This window comes from Saccostrea cucullata, unplaced genomic scaffold, assembly GCF_032062105.1.
Source record: "Saccostrea cucullata isolate Sc308-1 unplaced genomic scaffold, CSIRO_AGI_Scuc_v1 ctg2667, whole genome shotgun sequence".
Taxonomy (NCBI): Eukaryota; Metazoa; Mollusca; class Bivalvia; order Ostreida; family Ostreidae; genus Saccostrea; species Saccostrea cuccullata.
The window spans coordinates 11,937-38,462 of NW_026927697.1; the positions used below are offsets into that span (position 1 = coordinate 11,937).

A 26,526-nucleotide genomic window follows, 5' to 3' on the forward strand; every position below is an offset into this window, starting at 1 on the left:
CTTGCACCAATGGCGCATCAAGGGATGAACACTCTCAAACTTGCTTAAATTCAGATGCTGGATTTTGATTACGTTTTCATGATGAAGAACTAGTTTGAAGTTCTTATATAAGTCTATTCCAAAGTATCAAATCAAAATTGCATAAATTTTGCATTTTTGGATGTACACTTTTGTGGGTAATTGTGTGACTTTGCCTTACTTAAATACAACATTCGTTGAGTTGAGCTCTGTAATCTCTGATTACCTATTTTTTTTTTAACTGCAGAACAGTAGCGTTATGGTTTTATATTTACTAGCCTTTGACATTATACTTGTGCAAAGACAAAAATATATAATATAACACTACAATTCTGCAGCTACATAGGATTTTTGAGCTGTAATAAATGTTTTTGTCCATTTTTGTGTGTGTGAGTTTTAAAAACTTGTAATTTAAAGGAAAAATTGTATTTACGAGGGTCATTCAAAAAATACGTAAACAATGTTACTCATCGTCACATTATTATTACAAAATGAACACATTTTCGTAAATAAAAACATTTATTTTGTCGAAGTGTGAAGTTTCATTCCATTTGATTAAATATAACTCAAATAAGCCAATTCTTAAAGCAGCATTGTTTGTTACCTCGGAGCACGGTTAACTAACATTGTAACGTCAAAAACAACGTGGGGAAAGTTTCTAAAATAATTTCATACCCGGTTTCGAAGCGTCTTCTCCATTCATAAAAACGTATCCATAACACTTTTAAAACATCTAGTTTGCTAACAATTGTGCAAATAGCTTGAACTAGGTTGTCAGTGTTTTCAAATTCTTTACCGCGTACTTGTATCTCTATTAGTTCCGCAACAGTGAAACCACAGGAGTTCGCGTACCTATCAATTTTGCCGAAATTTTCGATAAATAAAAAAAATACCGTAATACCTACATGTATAATAATAACACAAGGAGTGCAACCGTTGTCCGCGACGCCATGACGTGACGTCACGGGCGGTCCACTTACCCAAAAGGAACAAAAAAAAGCAATCATACACAATTAACTAGAGATAATGATATTACGCTTAGATACGAGTACAAGTACTTGTACCTCCCCGTTTTAAATTTTCTTGAATGTCTACTAACTTGTCTCTGGTTTCTTTTCGCATATGACCCCAATCATCTAGATTAGCATTTCAGGCAGTTTTGTTCCTTTTTGGGTAAATGGACGCGCCCGTGACGTTACGTCAAGGCGTCGCGGACAACGGATATTTGAGCGAAGTTGTGGATAAATGTCACCGCTGCTGCTGTAAAACATGCGTTTGAAATCATATGCATTAAGAGCCATAATTAGTGGTCCCTTCCAAAAAGTCTGGTTTGTGTTTTATAATTTTCGATTGAAGATTAATTGTGCGACAGCCATGATATTAAGCGAAGGGTTCCCAGGTGACCAAAAATGCGTTGCACTCCTTGTGTTATTATTATACGTATTACGTATTTTTTTTTTTATTAAATGAAAATTTCGGTATAATTGATAGGTACGCGAACTCCTGTGGTGAAACGCAGATCACGTTGTTTAATGACGTTCTTCTCTTTTGATAAGATTTTTAACTATTACATGTTTCTTTGCAGACAATCCATCGTTCGATTCAAACTCGCTACCACTCAGAACTTGTATTTTCCATATTATACAAATACACGGCTTATTAAGGTCTTACGTTTCCAACGGAAGACCTTCTACTGATTCTGATGGTAAAAATTATTAGAGCGTCTGCTCTAGAGTCGCGAAGTAAGAAGTTAATCCTTACGTCGCGGGTTCGAATCCCACTGTGGGACGTGGAAACCGGTCCTTCGGATGAGAAAACCGAGGCCCCGTGTCGCAGTAGGTGCTGGCACGAAAAAGATCCCTCACTGCTCAATGGCCCTGAGTGCCGAGCATAGGACAAAATTTGTAGCTCTCCACCGGCAAGTGGTGGCGTCCCCATATGAGTGAAAAATTCTCGAGAGGGACGATAAACAATATGCAATCAATCAATCAATTATTCTTTTTTTTCTTCTACTTCCTAGACCGCAACTTTGAGGCCTCATATCTCACTCATTTCTCAACGGATTTCGCTCAAATTTTCAGAGGTTATAGACGTTTATAAACTCTCAGAATGCAGACTAAAATTTCAAGAAGTTACTTCTGGTTTTGAGTTATTTCCCTTTAAACGAAAATTTATAGGCTTTCATTTCCAGACAAAGGCTCAGAGACGGCTAAAGCTGGAGCAGAAATTCTACTGATTTTAGATAATAGAAGGATTAAAGTTGTGCACATCGGTTTTTTCGATTCTCTATTCAAAATGGCGCTATATAGGGGTCAAAAATTAGAACGCTTAAAAGAACCAAAAATTACTCATATTTTCTTTTTATCTTCTAAACTAAAAATATTTTAATCAAACATATATAACATAATTTGTGCAGAATTAGAAGATCTTTCAAATGATATGTCGGAAAAAGGGCTGACCCCTAAATTAAGGGATTTAGAGGGGCCAAAAGTTTTTTGAAGATATCTTAAAAAGTATTGAAAATTTGTTATACATCAAAGTAGCAAAGTTGTTGAAAATGCCAAGCCTAATTATATGTAGTCGTCAAAATACGTCCAGCGTCGTCACTTCCGGCCAACCGGAAGTAGTCGGAAAACGCGTATTTTTGCCGTTTATGACAAGTTTTTGGGTAACATATGTCTCTGGGAGCTTAAAAATTAATTTTCCATGCGTCGTCGTCACTTCCGGTCAAACCGGAAGTAGCAAAAATGGCTTATTTTTGCATTACTTAACATAGCTTTAGAGGATTCAAAGCATTTTTGGGCGTTATTTCTCATTTTTGTGAAAAATGAAAGCTACTTCCGGTCAAATAGGACGGAAGACCTATTCGTTGCTTTGCAACGAGCTTTGCTCTAGTTTTTCATACATTTACAGGTTTATACTGAATTTTTAAGTTTGTTAAAGACGTTTCCCGAATGCAAAGCAAAATTTTATTGCTACTCGCTACTCCATGACGTCCTCCAACGTCATGTTTTTTTTGCAATTTTCAATCAAGTCCATATGCATTTAGAATCTGATATTTTTTAAACGGAGCGATATATTACATCACCTGATGGTATCTTAAATAATACATTAAGAGTTAAAGCAGACATGTACATTTTATTTCGTTTTAGTTCCATTTATGAGAGGTACGGCTAAAGATAAAAAAGTGAAAATTAGTAAATTACTCAGTTTCGACGTTGCTCCATGACCCCATTTTTGCTGTTCTAAATCTTTGATAATTTTAAAAAATATGAATATTTCCGACTCGGAATTAAATTATAAGATACAAACTTACAAATGTGGGGATAGTGCAAATCGGTGAATTTAATTTGAAAGCATTTAGCAGATATGTAAATCTACACTTAATGTCGTATTTTTATTTTTTAAATTTATTTTTATGCTCAGATACGCCGCAAAAATGGTATCTATAGGGATAAGGAATTCAAATTTCTTTAAATTGTATTAATAGAACATTGATTGCTGTGCATACTATTTTAGTAAAACAAAAATATTTTAAATTTGCTTTTTCTGGTACACCCCTCGTATAAACCCTCAAACCTGAAGCCATATAGTGTTCAGTGATATTCCCGTTCCGGTGATATTATGTTTTCCCTTTACTTAAAATTTCTTGCCATAATTTTTGTTTGTTTTTTTTTTGTTTTTGTTTTTCATCTTCACTTTCCCTTTTGATATTGAAAATACATGTATAATAATAATATTTATCTAGATACTACAGTACTTATAGCCTTCACTGACACTGGAATGGGATAAAAGCAATAGGGTTGTCTACTTCCGTGTTTCTATATTGACCGGGAAGTTGTGTTGTGTCCAGTCCGCTGTCCCGGGGGTACACATTACGTCATCACGGACACGTGTATTTAGAACTGTATAAACAACAGGGATATACCAGTCTTCATTGGGAACACGCGTACAGGTAAGATTCCTAATTATGGGTAAAAATCTGTAAAATGTTAAAAAAAAATCCAACGTAAAATCAAAAGTATATAACTATAATTGTATTCGGTTACAAAATATTCTTGATGTTTTATTTATTTATTTTTTAAGTTTTATTGATATGTTTTAAATGCGAGTAATTTCTAAATGCTTCGTAGGCTTCCTCATTAATTTATTTTAAACAAATAAAAGTTTATAAATGAAATAGAAAATAATACACTGTAATTTTCTCGATATATAAAGAAAAAATAAACGAACCAACGTCAATCTATCTAACAAGAGCTAAATCAGAATCTGGGTATATCTCCATGATATCAATTACGGTAGGATTTTTCTCACTCAAAACTGTATTTCTTGTATTTAAAAATTAATCAAAATTTCACAGAATAAAGAAGGAAACATTACTAAGTGATGGTATCAGTTAGATTAGTTTTGACCGTTTTATATTAGAGTCAAGGTTAGGTCAAGGTCATTACCTTTTCCCTGGACATTAAGAATAAAAAAATACTGCATACAATCATGCAATATGGTCCTCTATTTCTAACAGAAATAGTTCAATATCTGTTCTTAGATTGGAAGCTTTTAAAAGCTGATATTATTGTTTGTGAAAAAAAAATCATATTTATTTGATATATTTGAAAGCTTTAGTCCATTATATACTACAGTAACTAACATTTCAGAAATCCTCCAAGTCTTTGATTGTGTAAAATTACTGAATTCATTGTTCTATAATAATTTTGAGAATCAAAAAAAGATATTTTCATACGCCACCATTCTGTCAAAAATATAGTTTCTGCTAGATTTTAAACTCAGTTTACCATATCTATTTAAAGTTGTTCAATTGTAATGAGAAAAGAAAAATATTATCTTTTAAATCTTTTACGTCTAAATATATAAGAGATATAATCAAATAAACATTGAATATTTCATCTAGTCAAAAACCAGAGAAAAATCCGATCTTTATTAGGTCACCTGAGTAAACTCAGGTGACCTATTGCTATCCGTTTTCGTCCGTCGTCGTGCGTTGTGTGTTAACATTTGAACATTTTCAGCTTCTTCTCTGTAACCACTGAACCAATTTCAACCAAATTTGGCACAAAGCATCTATGGGTGAAGGGAAACAAAAACTGTGAATTTCATGATCCCTGCCTCCCTGGGGCCTGAGGGGTGGGGCCAAAACCACTAAAATTAATGCAATCTTTAAAAATCTTCTTCTTTACTCCTGGACATCAAGCAGTCAAACTGTTTGCATGATTGTAATCAGCAATGAGTCCTCTACCAAAATTGTGAAATTCATGGCCCTGGGGTCAGGGGTTCTAGTGCTAGGGCGGGGCTAAATAAGTAGGTAGTGAAAATGCATTATTTCTTTGAAAATCTTCTTCTCTGCTCCTGGGTATTAAATAAACCAACTAAGTACATAGTTATGATGAGCAAGAGTGCCTCTACCAAAATTGTGAATTTTATGGCCCTAGGGTCAGGGGTTCTGGTGTTAGGGCGGGGCTCTATTGATTATATAGTGAAAATACATGAATTCTTCAATTGAAAATCTTCTTCTCTGCTCCTGGGTATTAAATAAACTAAGTATATAGTTATGATGAGCAAGAGTGCCTATACCAAAATTGTGAATTTTATGGCCCCAGGGTCAGGGGTTCTTGTTTTAGGGTGGGGCTCTAATAATTATATAGTGAAATGCATGAATTCTTTGAACATCTTATCCTTTGCTCCTGGTTAATATGCTAATGATCTAATTACATATTTAAGGCCAGGAATTATTCTATTTTCAGTTTTACAAACCCTCCCCTCAAGGTTTTCAATTTTCAGGAAAAAATAAAACAATTTTTTTCTTTCCGATGTCAAATTTGAGTCGGGATCGAGATTTCAGATTTACGAACACGCACTTCCGGTTTTAAGATGAAACGGCGGGTAAATAAAGCTAGATCTGAGAAGATAGCTTGGTTTAGTGTAAAATTCATCGATACGAGTGCCATTCAAAACGTTTCACCCGTTCAAAGGACAAATAAAATGCTGACGACTTTGTTGCACAATGACATGCTGGTGAGATAATTATGTATTCGTTTCAAAAGTAACTGTAAATTATTTTCCTCCCCCACTGGCCCCAGGTTTTAAACTGCCCGTGGTAGCTATTGCATATTGCCAGGGACATTGTTTAGGTCTTTGTTATAGCTTACAGTCTAAGCATCATTCTTCAAAAAAGGTTTACTTATGCATCAGATGTAATGAATAAAACTATGGGAGAAGTTAAGTCTATTTGAGGAAGAAATAAAGAATAACCTGAAGAAATAAAAAAAAAAATCAACTATTAAAAGGCAAGAATATACAAATATATACAGGCATGTACATGTAGTATCATTTGTATCAGCCAGAAAAATTATTTTACACTTAATTGAAAAAATGTTCACCCTACTCCCCAATACTCCCTGTCTGTTTTATGATAGGAATTATAGTTTTAGGCATCAAGTAAATTTTAGAACAATGTATACACATTCACCTAACACATATTAAAAAAATGAAGATATATTGAAAGACTTTTAAAGAATTAATTTTTTAAAATATATTTTGACCAACATCACAAAATTTATATAACTGGCCCAAACTGGCAGATGATGAAATAAGCAATTTAATGTTCTACTTTCCTATTTGTAAGCATTATGTGTCCAGTGGTAAGGAGCCTATTAGAATAGCATATGATAAAAAAAAGAATGTACAAATGTTAATAATTGACTTATCAAAAAAAAAAAAAAATTATTTCCTTCTCCTTCGGGACTTTTTTATTCTCATGTTCATAACTAAACCTAAACATAAAAAAATGCTGGCCTTATAATGAAGAAAGGGGCCTCTTTCAAAATAGATAATTTCAGGGCCGCTGGGTCAGGGGTACAAGGGGGGTACTTTGACTAAAAATAAATTAATGCTTTGAAATTTGCCGTTTGATAAGCAATGGTGCCTCTTTCCAAATTTGTGAATTTCATGGCTTTTGGATTAAAACACGAACCAAATACAATCGCTGGAAAGTTGTTACATGATACTCAGGTGACCTATAAGGCCCGTGGGCCTCTTGTTATTAGATGAAATTGGAAATGCAATTTTTCCATAACGTTAACTGAGCAGCACGGTTTTTTAGCGGAGGAGGTTCCAACGTCTAGAGTTTTCAGCTGTTAAACTGATGTAGTAAATTATTCAATAAATGACCTTGAACCCCTACCCTTTAGAAAGCAAGAGAAATAGTAAGAAGATTAATAAAATTCTACAAAATAAGGAAAGTGGCTTGTCCATTAGAGGTATGCCCCTCCCTTTTCCTCGTTTGGGAAGGTTCTCTCTTTCTTTCTCATGTAGTTTTGTTTTGAGTACCTTTTTTTTAATTTTTAGCTTGGCAGCAATTTTTGATTTTAATATTTTTTTTTATTTCTGTTGTTGTTGACCTTTCTTTAAAATGCCCTTTGTCTCTCGAGCTCCTTGCACCCACTGTCAGTGAGCCAGCAAACAGTCAGAAAGCCTAATTATACCCCACGCAACTAGTTGCGGGAGGTATAATGTTTCTGACCCGTCCGTTAGTCAGTCAGTCAGTCCGTCAGTCAGTCAGTCAGTCCTCTTTTTTTGTCAGCGCAACTCCTCATAAACCGCTGCACAGAATTTCGTCAAACTTTGCAGGTATTTAGGACACAATGTGTAGATGTGCATATTCCCAGGAAATTCCGATTCCATTATTTTTTCCGTGACTTTCCGCACTAAATACTTAGGTTTTTAGCCATACCTTGAATATAGAGATGAACAGTTTGTCAGCGCAACTCCTCATAAACTGCTGCACAGAATTTCGTTAAACTTTGCAGATATTTAGGACACAATATGTAGATGTGCATATTACCAGGAAATTCCGATTCCTTTATTTTTTCCGGGACTTTTCGCACTAAAAACTTAGGTTTTTGGCCATACCTTTTACATAGAGATGAAAAGTTTGTCAGCGCAACTCCTCATAAACCGCTGCACAGAATTTCGTTAAACTTTGCAGATATTTAGGACACAATATGTAGATGTGCATATTACCAGGAAATTCCGATTCCTTTATTTTTTCCGGGACTTCCCGCACTAAAAACTTAGGTTTTTGGCCATATCTTTTATATAGAGATGAACAGTTTGTCAGCGCATAATCCACTGCACAGAATTTCGTTAAACTTTGCAAATATTTAGGACACAATCTGTAGATGTGCATAGTACCAGGAAATTCCGATTCCTTTATTTTTCCGGGAATTTCCACACTTTCCAACTTAGACTTTTTGGCCATATTCTGAATATACAGATGAACAGTTTGTCAGCACCTCTCCTCTTAAACTGTTGTACATAGTTTCGTCAACCTATGCAGATATTTAGGACATATTCCATTATTTTATCCCAAAGAGTTTTGCCTATTATTCAAGAAAATTTCTCAACCCCCCCCCCCCCCGCCCCCCACCCCAACCACTTCAAATTAATGTTTGGATTTGTATAATGCCAAGAAATTTTGATTCCATTATTTATCTAGAAACTTCATTCCACATTTAAATGTCCTCATATGCAAGACATTTTGATGTGAAGATTTTTTTTTTGCAATTATTGCCCTTTTTGATCTATACTATGTATTTAAAGTGCACTAGCTGTGCCTTTCATTATGTGTTTCACCGTCAAGTTTTGGGGGAGCGTGGGGTATGTGAGCTAGCTCACTTTTTCTTTCATTTAGTTATAATAATACGTACATATTGAAAATAATTATTGAAAATTGAGTACCGTATTTCTAATGTGGAATTACCGACAAAATAATCATTTTGACTGGTCGATATTGCTTTCACAGAATGGGGTTCATCAGTAATTTAGATATTGCCCTGACTTGGATCCTTCCATGCTTGTGTATCGTAGACGGTTGTATCAAAGTCTTTCCATTCAACACAGAGCTTTATGGAGAAATTGTAAGTTTGGGCATACATGTACTTGTAATTAATTAAGTTAATTTTTGCATAGTACGTATACACTTGAACTCCGAATAACAAACTAATATTGCGGACAATGTTATACTCAATTACCAAGTTGAACACCAAGATTATACCATTTAGCATTTAAAACAGACATAGGCGACATATGCTTGTCCAAGAAATTTAAATTTGAGTAACAAACTTAAATTATTGAATCTTGGAACTTCTACGTTATGAAATCTTTGCCGTGTTGACAATGACTCTTTTTTTCCAGGCGAGAGAATTTCAGGATTTTTCCAAGGTTTGTCCTTTGACCTTAATCGGGTACACACCTAACCCAGACAATTACAGGATCTTTGTCGGGGTGTACGAGGTGGCATGCAGTCTGGCTGTACTCTTCTCCAGTGAAATAAAAACTGTAGCCACAGGAATTCTGGCTCTTATTTCTGGTGGTGCGGTTTTTACCCATATTGCACTTGGAGATACTACTTCCGCCATACCACCTGCTGTGACGGGGACTTTGTTCTTGTTTATGTATATCAGGGCTTATATGGCATCTTTGGAGTCAGCACCAAAACAGTCCAAATACAAAGTACCAAAGAAACTCAAAACCAAATGAGAAATTTGTTTTATTCAATAAAGTGATTTGTTTTGGATTTTTTTTTAAAATTATTATTCGATATTTTAATTTTGTTCGCACTTGGAAAAAGTTTAATCAAGATGTTTTCCCTATTGAAATGAATTCCTTAATTACGTGTACTACAATATACAAAACTACCCGAGTAATCGGTTACTCAATAGGAAAAGTAAGCGAGTACTAAAAATCGTCCGATATGACAACACTGCTGCATTTTACATCTTGTATTACAGAGAAAGTTTTCCAACCTTGCGTAATACAAAAAAATGCACATGTACCCAATAGGCAATTTCGAGGACAGGGTCAAACATATTCAGTTTTGGGGAAGGGCATTATCTGGCAAACATTTTTTTTTTCTTGACAAACCCAAAAAGGCCACCAGTCGTTCTAGTATACATGTCTGTACTTGTTACACTTTGTGCGTATAAATTATAGTAATCTTAATTGATATTTTACATTAAATATGTAATTTTTACAGTGCTTTTATGCATTTACATCGTGATATGTATCCCCCTCCTAATTCTACGTTTCTGTCTCATAAAATTGACAATACATACTCTCATGGTATACATGTATAACCTCAAGGTGCTTATGTTGTGTACGATTTCAAGACTTTTTATTCGTAATTTACAATATATAAAATCGGTTACTTCAATTTCTTTCCAAGAACGACATACTTCGTCTTCTACAAAAAATGACAAAATTATTTATTGCACAATTTATCAATAGCCAAATCCAGGATTAGAATCTAAAGAAAAAAAAAGAGTTGACGAAGCAATTTTAATCCCCCCCCAAAAAAAATTAATCTCCATATCGTATAACATATAACGTGTCGCATCCTTTTTTGGCCAGTTATAATTATCCCCCCCCCCCCTTTTAAGTCTTGTGGAGTTTTTATTTAAAAAAAACAAAAACACCTTTGAGGTGGACCTTAATCAGGTCTAGGCGGCCTCTGATTTTGGAGGATAGTTTTTATCCCCTAAAAACAGAGGATAGAGGTGTCGCCACCTATCGGACTTTTCAAAACAAAGGGCAGTCTACGCTGATAATTTCATACGATGATGGTTAAAACTAGGTATTATGTTTGCAACGGGACTCAGAGGGCGGAGCTACATTCCGTTTCGTATTAGCCTTGTATACTGTTGTATTAGCCAACTAAAATACAGCACGGTCAAAAAATGAATCTGATTCAATTTATCAAAAGCACGTACAAATTTAATATTAATTAAATGCTGATTTTTTCCCCTATTATAAATTATGGAGAAATATTTTCCAAGCAATGTTTTTTCTCAATCATTTTTTTTTTAATTATTCCTAACAGAATCTACACATTATATTTCGATCCAACCGATAACGAAAATTCAAAATTACGGAAAAAATCGTATGTTGGATAATATTTCCTGAAAACATATTTGCTTTCCCTGTTTTTATTGTGTCCCTTTCAAATAAAAGTAAAGTTCACGGATGCAGCATACATTAGGTGAAATCCGCACCCCTCCATTTTCCTCTCTTCTCGTGCAAACTGATTCAAGTACCTTCTTAGCCCCCCCCCCCCCCCCACTTTTTTTTTTAATCATCTTTTAAAAATCTTTATCTCTGACGACTGCGGTACATACATCTCTTACGTCGTTCTTAATGTCGCATTTCAATAACACAATAAAACTGTGTGACATCAAAGCCCATCGAAGAACTGTCTGTATCTGTATCTAATTAAACTGGGATTTTAAGAAACCTGAAATAAATTTGGATCAATCTCCATCTACAGAACGGTTAAACCGTCATCTTTATCAGTTAAGACTAAATAAAATTCAATCACGTCTAATGTCGTCTATCCCGTTGACAAAACTAATCTGACTGAAACTAACGTTGTCCGTGGAAATATATACTGCGGGTGCATACTCCCCGTCGAGGCCTCATATAGGAATTTGGATGCTGCACAGCTATAAAGTGGGTGGCGGTGTTTTTTCTTGATTTCTCTAAATAATACTTATTTTATCTTCAAATTGTTTTATTTGCTAAAATTATCAGTCCGAGTGTATTTTTTCTTTACAGTACGTTTTCTTTTGTGTTTCCCTTTTCTCTAATTTTGAATTAAATGAAAATAATATCATGTATGTATTGTTTGAGCATTTTTAAAAGTGCCTGTTTATTTGTTTTATCTAGAGGGAAAAGGGTATAGGAAAAAAAAACATAAAAATTAAACAAAATAACAAGAAATATTAAGCAGAAATGAATCGTAAGAAGTGCCAACTTTGAAAGCGTTTTGTAAAAATTCTAGACATAGAATCTCAAATCGCAACATACAATCGATAGTTTAATGTTTGAACTTTCATTTAATTGTACTCTCGCGCTTGCACTTTTTGATTAAAGGTAGGCACGAGGCGTTTGAAAATTACCTATGTTATCCTCTTAAAACAGAAGATGAACTATCCGACATTGCATTGCGGTTTCCATATATGGTAAAAAATTTGGCTGCCATATTGAATTTAGCGATCCTCCAAAAACGGAGGCCGCCCAGACCTGTTAATAGCTTAATAGAAATTGTGTCACTGAAATTCTTCTCTAGATCTTCATCTAGCTATATTGTGCAACATAAATTAATTTGTTGTCATTAAGTAAAAAAAAATCACCATGTGTCTGTGGTCTTGTCATGTTGCTTAAATCTATTTTCAAACGAATATGAATATTACAATCTGAATATACAAAAACTCTTTAACTAACGTAACTGTCCTAGGTGAAGAAAGCAGTACAAAGCACATAGTTTATAAGAATACCCACTTCCGCCCCGGACCGGGGCACTGTAGACACCTAACAGAATATATATGTAATATAATATATAGAAAGCACAAAAAGAAATTCACTTTGATAAGGATACACACTTCCGTCCCAACCTAGGGTTGAACTCTCAATTAATCTACGGAACCTCCTAGAAGAAGAAACCTCTCCATTCTCAATGACCCAGTAGTGTAGGTCAGCGCCGTGAGAACTCCATCGGCATCGAAAGCATTTTTTTTTACTAGATTAAATAGCCGAGCGGTCTTCCTCTACTGCAAGGATTCCATAGGTTGAGAGTTTGACCCCGGGTTGTGGCGCGGAAGTGCGTATGCTTATGACAGTGCATTTCTTTGTGCTTTCTTGCTGAGGGCTATATATACCTTTCCTCCATTCTTGCTTGGACAGTAATCACATCGACAAGTCCCAGACCAGAAGGGACAGTCCCCGGCTCCACAACCAAGCTCCGAACTGGTACAGTGTTTATTGCATTGTTGGCACCGGCCATTCGCACCTAAATAAGTAGGTACAAATAGGTTATCAAGAAAACTTTGAAAAAGTGAGGTATTAATTTTGTATTTATATGTACAGATTATTGTCTTACCTGCCAGAAACAGAGCAAATAAACTGAAAAGAAAGACGCCTTTCATTATACCAGTTCCTTGAAATCCTGAAAAATGTCAGAGAAATATTGATAATGTTAGTTGTATTACAATATAAAATATAACCAAACTTGATCAATAGATAAGGTTTACCTGATAATAATGTACAAAATATTCTAAAATGCGCTCATATTTATAAATCATGAATCCTCACCAGCTGTAACTCGAAAGCTATATAATGAAAAACTCGGAAGGAGAATCGAAAATAATTATCATTTAAAACATAACAAATTAGCTATGTGTCACCTAAAGCTGATGTTTTCCCCCTGAAGTTTCCTTATTTTGCTAAATAAATTAATGTAATACAGATGTGAGCTTGGGCAATGAAGATTAATTTTAATATTGAATAACTCTTCACGAATTTTCCTCCTTTTAAGTGCATACAAATGTGTATTTATAGTATAGCATACATTAGAATCTTCATACACCTTCTACGTATAATTAAAGAGAAATATATGTAAGTATGTATTATAATTTGCGATTTTTTCTTTTAAATTTGTCTTAGTCTATTTTATTTGAGATAAGGCAATAATTTTATTGTTCACAATTGATTTTTCACCATTTCTCTGTTGCAGGAAAATGAAGTTTTTGTTTTTGATGACTATAGCTTTATTGCTAGTCAGTAAGTAATAATGAATAATGTTTCTGCCGGAGTTTATTTCATTTATTGAATGTAAAATGATGCGCTGATTTCTTACAAGAGAATAACACTATCACACAAGTGTGATATTTGGTAGAACTGTATGGGTTTTATTTTCAAAATCGCATTACATCTTATTATCTCGTTTTGTGTATAAACTTCAGATATAAAATTCACGAAGTTCTACTAACAGCTTGAAAATACGACTGACCATTTTTAGTTCTATTGGCCAGAGACCTAAGGAGCTTAATATGCGATAGTAATACTTGAGTCTTTTCCATAGAGACTACATGTTTGGTAATACATGATAGTGTTATGCATGAACTGAAGATATATTATATACAAAAAAAAAAACAAAAAACGGGAAATTATTGATTCGACTTTGGAAGTTAACTTCGGATATCTCGAACCCCCGGATATCTCGAAGTCGTGTACAGGTCCCCTCAACTTCGAGATACAGATATTTCACTGTAAATTGTCTTTCGTCTGTTTATTTAGCTGTCCGTCCGTCCGGTTGTAAACGATTTTACCAACGCTACTTCTGTAGAAGATGGCACATCGTTGTGTCCTTAATCATTAAATTCTAAGGCCAAGTTTCTGATTTGATTATTTTTTGATGGCCTTCGTGATATATTGGAGAAAAATTTCCTCAGAGTGAATGCTAAAAGTGATAAAGGCCCTTTCACTTCGCACTTTCGCCTTCGCATTTTTCTTTTATGGAACTCTTTATCATTGTGAGTTAATTCAATTGGGCTAAATTCAGTAAATCTTTTGAGTTGCTATGTGTAGGTTCATTAGTTAACCGCGCTCTCGAATTCCCTTTTTTCCCCTTTTCTAATTGTACGTGATTGTATATACGAGGAAGAAAAGAAATACTGTATGTGAAACACTTCTTTCCAAAAAAGAATTTCTAAATTTTCTTTCAAGGTAGGAAATGGATTTAAGGTTGTATTTTCTAAAACTTTTTGAAGAATATCAAGTCCTTTATTTTGCTAAATGATTACACTCCGAAACATATTAAAATCGCGACTGTTAAAGACTTCTTTTATCTGAAAATTATTAAAACTACACATTTCATGACGCGTTTGATATATCCATAATACTTAATAAAAGCAGAAAATAATTAGAGTTTTATCTAGAAATTTCAGTGTAAAAATTCAAGAAAGCAAAACCAACTCACCAGTATTGTCATTCCGTGCTCCATGATACGTGCAGTCTAAACAAATTGAACACACTCCATAAAATTTCAACACTAATTAACAATAACGGGGCTCATACGCTGCTTACAAACACAGATTTTTAACGTGATGTTATGAAGAATGTCCTTGCTATTGTCTTTTAAATATTCCTCTAATATTGAATCATTATTATAAGTTATTTTTTATATGAAATATGAGATTACGAACAGTATTCTAGCTTAAAAATCCATTCAAAAAATACAAACCAGGGGCAGAGAAAACACAGACCTCCAAAACATCAGAGGTTGGATCAGGTGCCATGGACGAGAGAACATCGTTGCCGAGCACATCAGTCATGTGCTCCTTGTCATGATCAGGAATAACGGGAAAAACGCAGTTTGTAAATAATTCAGTTTGTAAATACATGTAATCACTTGATGCCAGCCCGAACAAATTGTAGCTATCTAAAATCAGATCCTTTGATTCGCTCCCATACATGTAAATCACTACACAAGGCAACGATCTATGTGAACGGATCAACAGATCTGATTTTAATCAGATGGAACAATTTGTATGGAAAACGTCAGTTAGCATTTGAGTAAATGGTATCAGCTAGTATATATTTGTTGACAAGGTTAGTGTATCAATCATAGAAAGCGCGAAATGGATGCATCGTTTTAAAGATATTCTTCGTACGTAGAATATGTATTTGCATGAGAGACAAAATATGCTAGTGATAAAGGCAGGATGAAAATAAACATTTCAATTTGGTAACAATACAACTGTATCCAGACCCCTTAAAAAGGATATTTTTTTTGAAAAATTTACAGCCAACTCGTTCGCTGCAAACTGCAGTAGATGTAACAGTTACTGTGCACAACGTCACTGCCAGGAAGGATCGTGTAACTGGTGGACAAGTAACTGCTCTTGTTACAACTGTCTTCGCAAGGGAGGCAAGGTCTGTAAATTGTATTCTTCATCATATTTCATGCAGCACACATAAAGAAATATATTTTTAAAAAGTTATATGTCTTTCTAGCTGTATTTCTCTGACAAAATCGTGCCCAGTGGCCATGCAACAGTAAATTCAAATTCATCAGCAGGGACTTTTGTTTGATAGTGATGGCCAAAAGTATATTTTGGAGGGGGAGAATTTTGTTTCTTTAACGTCACCCATCCCCAAAATATGTGTTTTCCATTAATATTAATTATTTGGGCTTTTAATCCTTCTATTAAACAGAATGTACAAAATATACATTTTTTAAACTTGTTTATTTTGAAATAGAGCTAAATATAGACTCACATTGAATGATTAACATAGCATGAGTCTTAAGTTTATTTTGCTCTATTTCAATTCAAAATAATCCGAATTTTAATTTTATATACTCTTTCAATTGTTGATTTTAGTGTTTATTTTAATTAATTTACTAAAAATAAAAATATTTTATTCCAACAGAATGCTGTGCCTAAAAAGAAAGTTTTGGAGAAGATGATGCTTAAAGGCCAATAAAAATGAAACAACTGAAAAAATAAAGAGTTGGTCAATCTATATTACAAACTGTTTTTGCCTTCTCTTTTTCTTTTTTTTTTCAACACCAGACTTAGCTAAATGAGTTCGATGTGAGCAGAACATGTAATACTCAATGTGCTGAGCAGTTTTATTTTACATACTAGCATGTTCCCTATGGAAACATTTGTTCAAATTATGACCTCGGGGTAAAGTGGTATCGTAATATAGTAATTTGAGTTTTACATAGAAAAATTAGGACAAAATTTTTGTAAATATTTTTACCAAGAACAGCAAAGCAATTATTTCATATTAGTATAGAAGCATCTTCAGGTAGTGTAGATTCAAGTTTAATTTTAATCATATGGGATAAGATGGAACAATATGCATGTATTAGCGATCAAAATTTTACATAGAAAAAAAATATACAGGAAAAAGATTTTTTCACAGGATCATACATGTATTGATATGAGAGATTTCTTAGATTTAGGGTTGTTCAAATCTGGCATGGCCTCTTTGGTTAGGTTGTGGCCATCTCCAATATGGCGACCAATGGGAAATAGCTAATGCTAAATTCAGGCTAAATCTAAATCCAAATCTATGCATATGCAATAATCAAAAGAACGAGATTGATTGATATTCTGCAGGATTCGCGGCGCACTGGAAAAAAGACTGTCAAATTCATGCTAACATTCTTTTTTTCGATTACGGGGCATAAAAACTTTTAATTTTTTTTCTTAAGATTAAGGCATATCGACACACAAACTCCTTTGGTTTTGTTCAAATTATAACCCCCATATTTGAAGATATAGATAATTTGCCGGCGATATCTAAAGAAGCTTTTGAGTTTCCCAATTAAATTTTATACCATGATGAAAAATAACTGCCACCCTCCCCCGTCCCTTCGTTCGGCTGTATTTCTGTCTGTCTGAAACACTTTTGGTATCTCGAGAGGCCTTTGAACTTTGGTTTTAGTAGAGGCTAAACTAGACACCGTTTTTGGGAGTTGAACTATGTTCAATCTCCCTTAGTCATCACGCGGTTTCTAGCGCAGTAATGTGTATTGTATAGTGGCCGTCCGTGGGAATTCTGTGTCGACCAATTTATTCCTGTGCTATTCAATATAAACTTGCAGAAACGTCCGCCGTAAAATAGTCCATCTCATTTTTCTGAATTTATTTAATTTTGATAAATGAAATGAAAGTAAATGAAATTGAATTTCATTTAACTTAATTTGAATATTATATTTTACAGAATTTGAAATTGATTTATACAGAACTAAAGAAAATGTTGAAAATTTCCTATTCTGCAAATTATCCAACCTCTGTCCGCGTAAAAACGATTTCATTTAGGGAAATACAGCAAAGTCACGTTAATATAAATATACGAGGGTTGTCCCGTAAAATCGTAGACAAAGCGTTTTTCTCGAAAAGTAATGGGCGCACTAAGCTGAAAATTTCAGTAAATGTTTATTTATCATATTTAAGTGCATGATAATTTTTTTGATAAAATATAGGCAAAAATAAAGATTTTATTATGCTTGAATGTGCACGAGGTATTGTCCTACGGCGCACGGTCAAAAAACCAAGGTTTTATTAAAGAATACACAAGTTGAATTCAAAATAAAAGTTTTAAATGCATAAGATTTGGATTAAAATTATACTAATTCAATTCCACAATCAATTTTGTAGTCGTTGTAAAAATTTTATGGCATTTGCTTAATTTTTGGCAGTTTCTCGAGTATTTGAAATAGGAAAGTGGTAAACACAACACACAAAAATGGCGACGTTTTATGACGTTACGGCGCACCGGAGAACAGTTCAGTTTTATTTCGATGTTGAAATGACACACCTTTAGAGACTTGAAATGACCATAGAAGAAAAAAGATTATAAAAATATCGCCATACCTTAAGTATACAAATGAAATAGGAGTTTTCTTAGCGAAGTTCTTTTTATCGAGTCTCTGGGGAGTACAAAACTTACGGACAAACTCCTAATGTAATAGCAAAAGACGCTGTCTCAGTAGACCGCCGATATGAGATTTTCTATTAGTTGAATGATGGTGAGAATATTGTCCGTAAGTTACAGATAAATTTTCAGAAGATCGCATAAAGGTGCCAATTGGTTCTTCGACTGTTTATGGAGACTAAAGAATGTGTATCAATGAAATTTCTAAATTTAAGTCGGACTCATCCAACTTTATTTTCAGCAAAGATAAAACGTGACGCTGTATTACACACTTTGACGTTATAATTCATGCGCCGTAAGGTGATATAATACATGGCATAAAATCACATAATTTGTTTATTTATGCATATATTTATCTGAAATTTGCTGTATATTTTACTAAAATATGTACTAAATAATAGTGAAAATTTCAGAACGCAGTGATGTATATTTTTTACACTAGACAACTTGTCCACGAATTTACGGGACAGCCCTCGTATTAATATTCATGAAAAGGTAAAACATAAGAAATAGTGTCTGATGATGGTAACACTGAAAGTAAAAAGTGCTTGTTTTTTGGTACCAAAAATTTTGTACACATTCAGAATAGAGTAGGAAGGGCGTTTTGATATAAATGTTTCATAAGTATTTTAGACAAGTGCATGTATACCAATGTTAGTAAATTAAGGAATAAAGCCAAGAAGATAAAGATTTTATTTTAAGAAATTGGGATGAGCTCCCCCACTTTTTTCCAACCATAAAATTTTACTATAATTGTAAATGTTATTGAAAGTTAACTGCCTTTTGTTGTTGCAAATAGTCAAATAAGGGTAGTGTATGAGTAATATATAGTACTGAAAGAAGTTTGAAACCTATTACATGTAGCTGCAGATCTGTAGCGTTATTTTTTTATGTATTTGTTTGTTACCATAAGGTTACAGATTCCGTAAAGCAAAACAGGTGCAATGTAAGGCGCAATATTTTTTGCGCACTTTTGGGGAGAATTTCTACACTTTCTAGCATCGGTCAATCAACTAACTTTCACTCCCTATATAGTGCTTCTAAATAATGTTTGGTTTTATATCTCTTTCAAATCTGCACTTGTATCTAAAAGCTGCATGCCCTCGTGATCTTCGTTATTCAAATCTAATTGAAAATCATTTTTAATGTTTGATGTTGTATCTCTAACAAATGTGCTCTAGTTTACTTGTATCTAAAAGTATGAAAATGTTCCTCTACTTCCTGTGAGATCTCTCACATTACAATGTTCAACTCCCCCGAATACTTTAAGTACTTTGATTTTTTGTAGTTGTTTCTTTGTGAAAACAACAAAATTGAAATTTTGACAATGTAGAAGGTGATGTAAACATATATATACGAGCATGCATACGATATGTATATGACCTATTGATTGCATTCAATTCCTCGTTAAATCAAGTTCGTCGATGGTCCAGCGGGAAGATTCTCCGTTAGCTTACAAGCCGGCTTCTCAAATCCCGGTTGATCCTATTATTTATTTTTTATTTTTTTTAAAACATAACTAAATGATAATATTAAGCATCAGAAATGAAGAATTTATGTGACGTATGGCGTGTACAAAATATTGTTTGATAGATTTTTATATTAAACGCATCTTTATACATGTTTTAATTAAAGAATAAGCAGTCAAATCTTTATATCCATATTGAAATTTTCATTTGCTTCCGTACATTATCACATAATTTAATAATCATGTAGATCCGGGGTTGACTCCCAATCTGAGCATCCTCCTTTTATTTCCTTCAGCGGGGGACACAACTTCTCTGAATGAGCTTGTTTAGATTTAGTACCATTCTCTTTTAACGTATTGAACAAAGAAATATGTTGGCTTTCATTTCTGCCTATCAATCATTTTTCTTTAATTCATTTCAACCGCAGAAACCGTTAGCGAGAAGTCAGTGTATCTAATTAACCATTATTTGTAGATACAGATCTTTTCAAAGAAATAAATGGGTTGATTACAATAGATGTCCCCTCTCCATATATTGAGGTCAGCTCTTTACTCGGTATGGACTAAACCTACCGTATAATGAAAACATGCTCTATACTTCTAAGTAAGCCTCATTATGCCATCTTGCTCTCGTTACAGTTCGTTAACAGGCCAGGTCACCGTCCATTTATTTAGTACATCTACATTTATAAATATTTCTGTATTCTCAAGGTCAGGAGGAAAGAGTGACAGATATGTTTATATGTATAGCTGTGCTTTATAGATAGGAAGTCTGTTTTCCTGGATAATTCAGTCATTCTCAACATTTATCAGGTTTGAATGAACTATATCTTTTACTATGGACATCTGCATATTCTTGCCTTCATCAATAATTTTATTATTCTAGCATTAATTTTTTAATATAATACAATTTCATTTATTTTTACTATCCATGCATCATTCTATAAAACACTTTTAATATTATATAAAACATTTTCCAAAGTACATGCAAATAATTGTATATATTAAAAACCTCTGAATTCATAGCATTTTTCAGCCTCAGGAATATGGAGGCGAACAGTAAGCTACATTTCGTCAGCTCCCTTGATGTTCCTCGCTCCTCTAACCGCGTCATTCTGGAGTATGTGTTCGCGAATCACACCAACTACCAGTTCTGGAGTAAAGTACGAGTAGTGGACACCGAACCAAAGACTGTCCAAGGTGCGACCCCAAAGCAAAATTATTCAACACTTTTATCTATCATTTGACAAGGATGGCATTTATAACCTTTATACCCCCATCCCGAAAAACCCTCTGTGTTCATTTATATGTACTTGAATTCATGTAGATAATATAATGTTTTTCTCTCCAGATTGTCCTGTTTGGGATAATTATATGTGGAACAGCATCAACCAAGACGATTCTGAATTTTTTGACATGATAATGAAGCCAGTAGCCATGTTTGAAAATCCCTTCCTGAAAAGTCCCCATAAGCTGGTTCTCTGTGACATGTGGCTAACACTGGACACACCTGCAGGTACATAGCACCACATTAAAATGTTAGGGAGAGGGCTAAAATACATGTAGGCTTTGCCTGCTGCCCGATCACATTCAGTTTGTGTGAATAAAATTTTGTACAAATAAAAAAAAAAACATGCAACATCACTGAGTTGGTAAAATATTTTTATTTTTTTATTTACCAACTTTATGGATGCTCGGGGGGGGGGGGGGGGGGAGGGGGGTGTAGCAAAACATTATCCATGTGTATTTTGATATCTTATATAATGATTGTTTGATGTTACTTCTAAGCAAGAGATAAAAACAGAAATATAAAGATGTTTTAACCAGAAAAATATTAAAAGTTTTTCTTTAAATAATTACATTTATAGGAATAAACACGAGAGTCCAATGTGTTGAAACAATGGAGAGACTAAAACATGACCCAGTGACGGGTCACCGCCCCACACAGCCCCACGACCCGTGGTTTGGTATAGAACAGGAGTACGTGGTGATGAGAGATGACGGAAAGCCAGCCAGCTACGACAACAATACTTACGACTACTCCTCACTTAGTAGGCTGCTTTACCTTCACTAAACTAAATTTATCTGCAGTTTATTTCTACTTGGTAAAGGACAAAACTGTGAAAGCAACATAGATGACAGAACTTTGAAATAAAAAAAATATTATATTATGGCTAGGTAGCAGAAGAGGGGAAAATCCACGAATTTTAGTTGGCGAAAAAAGCGAATTTTAGAATTTTATAAACATCAGTTTCCTTCTTTATCTTTTTTACTTTAGTGAAAAGTTTAGATATTGTAAAAGAATGTGAAACTCTACAAATTTGACCATTGTTGAACAAATAACGACGTCGTAATATTTTGGTTAAAAATATTGGCAATAGAAACTAGAAATCAACATTTGTACTCGTACAATGATTAAGTTTAGAATGAGTTGACAATACAATCGTCTTCAATATTAAACTCTCTAAATACTGACAAGAAAATCCATGGAATTGCTTGGAACATTTTCCTTGGGAAGTTATCTCTCTTTATATCAGAGGGATATTACACCTTAAAATAAACTTTGTAGAATATCCTTGTACAGTAAGTATCAATTCAATTACTATTTCCCCTAGTCATTTACTGCAGTATTGGACATGAACACGACAGGAATGTCGGAATAGAGAGGGACCTGTCAATCAAACATCTACAGGCCTGCATATACGCCGGGATTTACGTCAGTGGATGTATACGGGAAAATGGGCCATCTCAGGTATTTCTCTTCTGTACAGATAATATATAATCTGTCGACAAAATGATACATCAATGAATTTTGGCTTCGATACGAAAATTTCCTTAATGTTTAGAAAAATCTTACAAGATGAAATAAAGATATTCACAGTCAAAAAAAATCATTTTAGACAGACAAAGAAGACAATATTATTTTAGGTAGGTGTAACGTTGTGTATATATTTATGATTAGGCGTGCGTGTAACTTTCAGTGGGAGTATCAGGTGGGGCCATGCCTGGGGGTGACGGTGGGGGACCACCTCCAGATGTCCCGGTATATCCTACTGAGGCTGGCGGAGATGTACGGTCTGAGGGTCACCCTGAAAGCCGCCCCGGTCAGCGGGGAGGCCTTCTTCTCTGGGGGACATCTCAACTTCAGCGTCAGGAAAATGAGGGAAAAAGGCGGAATCAAGTAAGCTTCTCTTCTTTAAATCATTGCATTAATTTTTTAATAAAAAAAAGGTTAAAAGAACTCAATAAAATCTTGTTGCAAACAATGTCGGTCTTCCCATAAGACAAACTCAAGTTTTAGTTATTCACTATGTGATATAATGGACCGAAGTTTGAATCTTATTTAAATGAAAATGTAAGTAACTCTGTGAATATTTTAATCTGATTCCAGATTTATACACCATGCGATTGAAGTATTATCCAAATCTGATCCTTTGCCGCTACTACAACTTTACGATCAAACTCTGGAGAAAGACAACTCGGAGAGACTCGCCAACAAGTCAGGGCACTGGCACCCCCGGCAGGACGACTTCGTGGTGGACGGGGAAAATAAAGTGTTCACCACGATCAGAATCCCGCCCCTGGTGGCGGCCGAGGGGCGGGGCTACATGGAGGACAGAAGACCCCCCTCCTCTGTGGACCCATACGCAGCTACTTCCGGACTCGTCCGCGCATGTATATTCGGGGATTTCTTGAAGCCGGGAAATGAACATCTGAAAGATCTTTCAGTTTGGGATAAAGATGCATCTGAACTGAATTGATTCAATATTTTGTAGTGATTGAATCTTTCCTACTGTAGAGGAATTCATAAAGTCTACAAAAATCACAAGTTCGTAGTAAAAAAAGTTTACCTGCAGATGTACGATAGACTTAGACATAAAGGGGGTAACAGACTACAGCCAAAAAACCCTGGGCTGTCTATAGTTACAATTATTAATTATTATAAATCAATATCATTGTGTAAAATTTGAATAAAACATTTAAATGAAATTGGAAAGAAAACTGCTTTCATGAATACCATAACAATTTTTTTTATGGATCCTTAAAGAAACTCTCTTGGTATATAATTTCATTATTTAGAAAGAGTTCGATCACGAGATAGCGTTTTTTGGTTTTTGTTTTGTTATGGGGGAATATTTCATGAACATTATAGCCAGAAAATGTCTTGTTGAGTAATGCTTACATGTCATGCGGATTCAATGGAGTATCTTAATTCTGGAAATAGAAATAATCAATTTGGTATGTCCTTGTCTAATCCAGCTCAAGCTTTGACAGCCGGTGGGGTGACAGCTTCAACCAACCATTCCAACCAACCTCCCCCGTCCCCTTTTATTCACAAGTTTGTAAACTACATGTAAAGATAGATTTCATATTTATTCTTCAGATAATATATATAAGGAATTTACATTTATATTCCGTTAGTTGATAAATATGTATTTTACCATGATAATGTACATCTACACTGTAGGATTGATTTAAAGAAATTGAGTTACCTCCCTTTCATTATAGTTAGAGTGGAGATGGCATGTAAAAACAATTTTAAAAGAATTTCTCAGATTAACTAGGAACCATTGAGTTACCTTAATAAAAACTTGGGGGGGGGGGGGGTAGACTGTATATATAGATTTTTCATCTCTGTAATATGTACTGTACCACTCGTCAGAAATGCTAGAAAATGAAAAAGTGATTTGGTTCCCATGTTCTCAGAGAATATTGACAACATCAGTGACAGTGGCATCCATCCTGTAATATCTAACTAGTATTTCCTAACTCTCCATACAGATATAAAGTTTAATTTGTGTTCTGTGCATTCTTGCAATCGCACAGACAAACCAATTTCTTTGTTTTTTCTTGGCAAATATTTCATTTTGTGAAAATAACTTAATTTAACACACACGCAGGATTGTCCATGGATAACAAAATACACGCATGTATGTACTCACTGGTTACTGAAATTGTTTGTATATGTAACAGTTACATGCATGTGACATCGATTTTTAAGAATAGAGGAGCCATAAAAATGGCAAGATACATGTATTTGAATGGAAGCGTATACAAGGAAAAATAAGATGAAAGAAAGTTGCCCAAACTCACTTCAAAACCCAGCTACTTCTCAGCTGGTGATAGAATCGCCAAGCGACAACTACGGCGTGCATTTGGAATTTTCAGCACTTGTTAAGGTGTCTGAAGCAGATTACACAGAATAGACCCTTTTGTTGTCTAGAAATTATTCCCCTTAGCCGCCATATTGTGGGGCAACATATCCAGTTCCCTTCATTATTCAACCAAGTTCAATTTGTTATACTGGTTAATGAGGTAAAGATAACACTATTTTTCTTATGAATATACGTTTGTCAAGGCTTCTATTAATTTATGATTTCAAAATTGTAAATATTTTCCAACATATATTTCTTGCATGCATATCAAAAATTGGTTGCTCAAAGCACAGGCACCTGAAGTATGGAAAATACCCCCCCTTTTTCTGTTAATGAAAAAAAATGTAAGAGTGTATAATATCTCAAAAATACAAAATTTCCACGTCAAACACATCCATGTGTCGTTATATGCTAGCAGATTGTACTTTTTCTCAAAGAGGTAAATTCACTACTTTGCCCTACAAAATGGCGGCTAAGGGGAATAACTCCTAGGCAATATATGTCATAGGAAAAGGGGCTATACTGAGGAGGGTATGGAAATCGTGAAAGGAGGCGGATCTATTGATATAAGCCTTATAAGGTATGTACATGCATAATATACATTAAATCATACAGTTTGACACAGGGACTAACTGCTATATATGGAAGACTCTGTATTTGATTTTCCCGCGAAATTAACTGGGCGAAATATTCACATGACTTGTGTTTGGCTATTCCATCAATTATTTTTTTGAAAATTGCTAGTACCAAGCTTTGCAGGCTTTAGCAGTTTTGAGCTTAATCATAAAATTTGAATGATGGTATTCTACTTAAAGAAGAAATTTGCTTCCGACGCCAACACGTTAATCAAGGAAGGGGGAGGATCTATCTTTTTCAAAGCTAGACATAATGGCATCGTAAATTGGCGCTCCAACTTTTTTCGCTTGGTTTAGCGGCAGCCCTCTTCCCCACCGACGCCTTTATTGAAAGAAGCAGGTACATGTAGTATCTTGATTTTTGGTCAGGTGATTTAAATAGATCTATTTTTATTTAGTCTCGTTCAACCAGACACTCGGCTGTCTCCGTAAATCTCCGACCAGCCGAGCGTCTGGTTGAACGAGACTATCTCTAACCAGGAAGTAAATTACACAGGTTACAGGTAACAGATGTCATCAAAGTCTCGACTAAAATCTTGCTCTGACATTTCAATTTGTTAACAAACATATTTAGAGGTCATTCAAACCAAATGTAAGTATAGACGACTACTATGTATGATAATTGACTATTTTTCTTTTCAGAAAGCATTCTTTGGATTTGATCTGAAAATGCAACCAGAGATATTTTTTGGAACGCTGAAACTATATTACCTCAGTTCATGTATTATAATACATGTAATACTGTATATAAATCTAATGTAATTTGAAGTCAAGAAAATTAGCATTTTATTTTTCAAGTTATTCAATCTAATTCCCAAATATGACATACATAAGCACTATATGACAGGAAAAAGCTGTTTGTCAGAACTAAACATTGTTTACGTACAGTGCAGCATATAATGCTAATTATATAATTTGAGTTTCTATACCTATGTTAAGAGCTTCTTTA

At 34.3% G+C, this 26,526-nt stretch overlaps 2 protein-coding genes across 2 annotated transcripts; both read left to right on the forward strand.

Moving 5' to 3' along the window:
• Positions 1-3,796: 3,796 nt before the first annotated feature.
• LOC134275251 (transmembrane protein 35B-like) lies at positions 3,797-9,590 on the forward strand. The gene is made up of 3 exons (XM_062757522.1): positions 3,797-3,973; positions 8,837-8,951; positions 9,229-9,590. The coding sequence occupies exons 2-3, from the start codon at positions 8,838-8,840 to the stop codon at positions 9,571-9,573; spliced, it is 459 nt and encodes a 152-aa protein (XP_062613506.1). The 5' UTR covers positions 3,797-3,973; position 8,837; the 3' UTR covers positions 9,574-9,590.
• Positions 9,591-20,527: 10,937 nt separating this feature from the next.
• On the forward strand, positions 20,528-23,633 carry LOC134275252 (glutamine synthetase-like). Its single transcript, XM_062757523.1, has 7 exons — positions 20,528-20,599; positions 20,823-20,986; positions 21,138-21,302; positions 21,655-21,837; positions 22,402-22,538; positions 22,768-22,967; positions 23,178-23,633. The coding sequence occupies exons 2-7, from the start codon at positions 20,833-20,835 to the stop codon at positions 23,545-23,547; spliced, it is 1,209 nt and encodes a 402-aa protein (XP_062613507.1). The 5' UTR covers positions 20,528-20,599; positions 20,823-20,832; the 3' UTR covers positions 23,548-23,633.
• The last annotated feature ends 2,893 nt before the right edge of the window (positions 23,634-26,526 follow it).

What these genes read in the sequence shown, in the direction of transcription:
- LOC134275251 (XM_062757522.1), top strand. Translation starts at nt 8,838, where the DNA reads ATGGGGTTCATCAGTAATTTAGATATTGCCCTGACTTGGATCCTTCCA. An exon ending in CAGAGCTTTATGGAGAAATT is followed by an intron (nt 8,952 to 9,228) that starts GTAAGTTTGGGC and finishes CTTTTTTTCCAG; the next exon opens with GCGAGAGAATTTCAGGATTT.
- LOC134275252 (XM_062757523.1), top strand. Translation starts at nt 20,833, where the DNA reads ATGGAGGCGAACAGTAAGCTACATTTCGTCAGCTCCCTTGATGTTCCT. An exon ending in TTACGACTACTCCTCACTTA is followed by an intron (nt 21,838 to 22,401) that starts GTAGGCTGCTTT and finishes TATTTCCCCTAG; the next exon opens with TCATTTACTGCAGTATTGGA. An exon ending in GGGAAAATGGGCCATCTCAG is followed by an intron (nt 22,539 to 22,767) that starts GTATTTCTCTTC and finishes TGTAACTTTCAG; the next exon opens with TGGGAGTATCAGGTGGGGCC.